This window comes from Hibiscus syriacus, unplaced genomic scaffold, assembly GCF_006381635.1.
Source record: "Hibiscus syriacus cultivar Baekdansim isolate YM2019G1 unplaced genomic scaffold, ASM638163v2 tig00116965_pilon, whole genome shotgun sequence".
Classification (NCBI taxonomy): domain Eukaryota; kingdom Viridiplantae; phylum Streptophyta; class Magnoliopsida; order Malvales; family Malvaceae; genus Hibiscus; species Hibiscus syriacus.
In genome coordinates, this window is record NW_024063490.1 from 2,015,416 (window position 1) to 2,019,970 (window position 4,555).

General features: G+C 39.8%; 1 protein-coding gene across 1 annotated transcript; it reads right to left on the reverse strand.

Moving 5' to 3' along the window:
* Positions 1 to 1,968: 1,968 nt before the first annotated feature.
* On the reverse strand, positions 1,969 to 4,185 carry LOC120191199. The gene is made up of 6 exons (XM_039194166.1): positions 3,947 to 4,185; positions 3,568 to 3,735; positions 3,348 to 3,464; positions 3,044 to 3,232; positions 2,668 to 2,832; positions 1,969 to 2,592 (listed from the first exon to the last, which is right to left on the reverse strand). The coding sequence occupies exons 1-6, from the start codon at positions 4,088 to 4,090 to the stop codon at positions 2,158 to 2,160; spliced, it is 1,218 nt and encodes a 405-aa protein (XP_039050097.1). The 5' UTR covers positions 4,091 to 4,185; the 3' UTR covers positions 1,969 to 2,157.
* Positions 4,186 to 4,555: the final 370 nt, after the last annotated feature.

A 4,555-nucleotide genomic window follows, 5' to 3' on the forward strand; every position in this document is an offset into this window, starting at 1 on the left:
GGAGATCCCCAACGTTGTGGTAACTACAGAGGTATTAAACTACTCAGTCATACCATGAAGCTATGGGAAAGGGTGATAGAGGCAAGGTTGAGACAGGTTACTAGGGTTTCGGAAAACCAATTTGGCTTTATGCCAGGCAGGTCTAGTACGGAGGCGATTTATCTACTTCGACGGCTTATGGAGAAATATAGGGAAAAAATAAAGATCTTTACATGGCGTTCATTAACCTTGAGAAGGCGTATGATAGCGTACCCCGCGATACGATCTGGAAGACCTTGGAAACGAGACGGATCCCAACTGCTTATATACGGGCGATTTGTGATATGTACTGTAGATCTACTACTTAAGTCAGGACTTCAGTTGGCGACACCTAGGCATTCCTGGTGGAAATCGGACTCCACCAGGGGTCGGCTCTTAGCCCTTACATCTTCGTCTTGATTATGGACGACATCTATTGTGCGACACCAGATGGTATTCCATGGTGTATGTTTTTCGCTGACGACATTGTCCTAGTTGCTGAAACAAAAAATGAGTTGAATAGTAGACTGGCTACCTGGAAGATTGTTTTGGAAGGGAAAGGTCTAAGGATCAATATTGAAAAGTCTGACAATTTATGTTTAAACTTCAGTGGGAACCTAAACGATGAAGATGTAGAAGTATGCATCGAAGAACACGTTCTCCCCTCAAATGTTTGTTTCAAGTACCTAGGGTCTATGATACATAAAGATGGGGGTGTTGATGATGATGTTACACACCGTATAAAGGCGTGATGGCTAAAGTGGAGGGCTGCTATTGGAGTTTTGTGTGACAAGAAGGTGCCTCTAAAACTTAAGGGAAAATTTTATAGAATGGCAATTAGACCAGCGCTGCTGTATGGATCAGAATGTTGGGCAATCAAGAAGGATCATGTAAGGAGGATGGAGGCCACAGAAATGAGAATGCTTCGATGGGCATGTGGTAGGACTCTGTGGGACATGACTTTAAACTCTGCAATTAGGATGTCCTTGGGGGTGGTGCCTGTATCTGAAAAGTTGAGGGAGGGAAGACTACGATGGTTTGGGCATGTCCTTAGGCGACGACCGTCGGATGCATTCGGGAGGGTAGAGTCGATTACAGTCGACGGTGCCAGAAGGAGAGGTCGACCAAGGAGGAAGTGGGCAGACTGCTTGAGATCTGATTTAAAGGATTTTGCCCTTACCGAAGACATGACCTCTGACAGGAAAATATGGAGATTTAAGACCAGGGTAGCTGAGTAGTGTGGGTCACAGCAATAGGGTGTAGCATCTATGTCTTCTTTTTAATGCCTTCGTAGTAATTTTCATGACTTCTACTTTTTATTCGTTTCTTTCATTGGAATTTATGAAGGCTTAGAACTAGGGTAGCGGAGTAGTGTTGCATTAGTTTAGGTTTTAACCCATTTGACTTTATTCCTTCCCGTAACTTGCTATCGCTGACTATTGTGTATCATTCTCTTCATGTTTCCTCTTTTTAAATTTAGCCCGGACTTACGTTTCTGTCTATATGCATATATTTTTACGCAGGGATTTATTTGCAGGGATTACTTCCCATTACAGACGCGCATATGTAGACTGCATATGAAGACTGTTCAACTATGTATTTATTTATTTATTTATACATGCATTGTATTTTATCTTTATTTTTTTAATTTTTTGACTGCCGGAGGTCTTCTACAGAAGCTGCTCTCAACTTGACGTTGGGGCAGCCTACTACCCTACCTCCCCCTTATCCCATTGCATATGGGAATAGGGTTTTGTTGTTGTTATTGAAAGAAACAATGATAAAAGGTAGGGAAAATATAGAAAATGAGATGGAAATAATTATTAGTGAAGTCTATATTCTATTGAGCTTAAGTGCTGTTTAAATACATGAAAAAGTGACAAGCTCGTCCTAGAATCGAACAACTAACATATTTTATGACCGACAAACTCAAAATCAACAACAGTAAAGAAAGACTTAAAAAAGTACATAAGATTGTTTTGACTAAATCTTGCAGTGCCAGTAATTGAAACACAAGGACAAAATATACAAAATCCCTCCTTCCTACTTCACCCTCACCCTCCAAAGATTATAAACCATAATAAAAAATCAAAAAGAAGAGAGTTCAAATCAAAGCCAACAAAATATAAAGGTAAAAATCTACATTTGGACAGATGACACCGGAGGTTTTGTTCTTGCATCACGTGTTTCTCTTTCCTGATTAGCTGGTGGCGATGGGATACAATCAGTTCCTAAGTTGGAGGAGTTGGGGGAATCATCGGATTCCGGTGGCGAATTAGTGATATGTACGATTTCCTCCTTGGAAATTGTAGAAGCCGACGAGAGAGGGCTGAGCTTTGTCACCTCAGACGGTGAGGTTGGGGACTCACAAAGCATGGTTGAAGAAGGGAAGTTAATGGGACATCCCACTTCTGTAACCTGTTTAGCCCCCTCATCTAAGTACAATACATCCTGCATGCTTAGTTGGTGATACTCAACTATTTCCCTTAGAAATCGGTTCTCCCTTGCATATAGTGAGTTCTCGTGCGCTAAACGTCCCTTTTCTGCCAACAGGCTCTCCAGTTGCACCCGAATCTGACACGATCACGTTTAAAATTTACTTATTGCTATTATTTCTTCATGCCAAAGAAAAGGTATAGGATTATGTACCAAATCATCATCTGCAGGATTATCCCCTTTGTCCCCGCACTCCCGAAGGAATTTATTCTCCTCTTCTAGTTGAGCACACCGTTCCTTTGCGAAGGCCATATCCGCTTTAACAGATTTCAGCTCCCGGAGAAGCAGTTTTGCTTTAGCAGCTGTGGCCATTGCAACCTGTCAAGCCAAATCAATACATGAACAGCTTAATTCCCACATATGTAATCCACTTGAGTTTCTACCATATTGCAAACTTCTTGTATGGAATCTACTATTATGCAACTTACATCTAACCATGCTATGGAAATTATAAGAACAACCTAAAAGGTATTAAAATCAATGCTTTCAGTATATGCTTTCGGTGAGACACACAAGTGTGGCACCATACTTCGCGAGATGCCTTGAGCTGGTTATCATTGTTGGTTTGAGTGTCGAGCAGTGTCGGGGTCTGAGACGTGCTATTGAGACCAGCAACCTGGTTTTCTGCCATGGGACTGCTACTTTTCCGCCTGATTTTAAGATTGCGAGTTTCTTGGATAATATCTTGGGTTTTATTTCCTACTATCGTTCGACCTTCCTGTAAAAGTAGCACTCAGTTTGTTCACTAGTTCACAGTAGGTGAAAAGCAATGAAAGACACTCACGAGATAAGAGAACAATAGCCCAAAAGCACTCAAGTTAAGATGCTCTCACCTCAAAAGCCTTTTCAAATGTGTCACAAATGTGATTAAGGGAAGTGTTGAGCTTATCCAGTCCCCTTCGAATTCTAGGATTGTCGATTCTTCTAAGGCCCTCATTTGGTTGTTGGTTCTGCTATTGACAATGAAAAGACCAACAACATAAATACATATCTGTACAACATAATTAACGTTTAAGATCCATAATGTTCCTCTCATGATAGGTAGTCGGTCACCTGGCCGTGGGAAGTTGTTGAGGCATCCAACATATTCGATGATCCCACACCGCCGAGTTTGTCCGTTTTGTCAGGATCATCTTCCTCGAGAATGGCTTTGGCTTTCCGAGCAAGAACACCCCACAATCCTTTGGAAGCATTTCTTGGATTTTCTACGGCATTGAACCCCTACAAGTAGGCATCTCAATACAGAATCAGACAACACCAAAACGAAAACAGGGTTTAATTATATAGGAGCATAAAAATTGATTAAATGAGCATGTGGTGACAATTCTGATCAAAACTCCAAGAATATATAATACAAAACAGACCTTATTTTTTGATAAAAAAATATGGTAAAATGAAGAGAAATCAGACCCAAAAAATATAGAGGAAAAACCTTAGATGTAGCAGAGAAAGAATACGAGGAGTTTAATGTTCTGGCTTTGAAGTCGTCATTGTCGTCACCCGCTATAGGTGAACGGTTGATCTCCTCCTTGAACGTCGCCGATCTGCTTATTCCATGCTTTCTCCTATATGCCATTTCAATTCTTCTTCTCCTCTTTCTCTCTTGTTTATTTTGGCAGTACCAACCAATTGGATTGCCAATTTTTTTTTCTTTTTTTGAACCAACAAGATCAATAAATATTTGTTTATTTATCTAAAACATAGAAATAAAAATGAACCAAAAACAAGTTCTTGCCATTAGCTTTTGCTTTTTTCTGTATCAATAAAGTTGTTATAATTTAAGTTGGGATGATAGGCCGAGTGAGCTGGCGTGTTACTTGTGTTTTAAGTCACCCCCACCTTCTCATTTTGGTTTGCCTTTTATTTTCAGAATTTATCTTTTTAGTTGTAATATATCTGTCGCACACTTTTCATTTTTCAGCCTTCCATTATTTTCAGTTTTTGCTTCATTTTCATATGGGTTTGTAAACCCTAAATACTACTATTTAACTGTGTTTACTTTATTATAGCATTTATAATTATTTATTAATATATTTTTATC

Coding starts and splice junctions, on each gene's coding strand:
- LOC120191199 (XM_039194166.1), bottom strand. CDS start 4,090: ATGGCATATAGGAGAAAGCATGGAATAAGCAGATCGGCGACGTTCAAG. Junction 3,233..3,347: donor CATTTGAAAAGGCTTTTGAG/GTGAGAGCATCT, acceptor CTACTTTTACAG/GAAGGTCGAACGATAGTAGG. Junction 2,833..3,043: donor AGCTCAAGGCATCTCGCGAA/GTATGGTGCCAC, acceptor TTGGCTTGACAG/GTTGCAATGGCCACAGCTGC.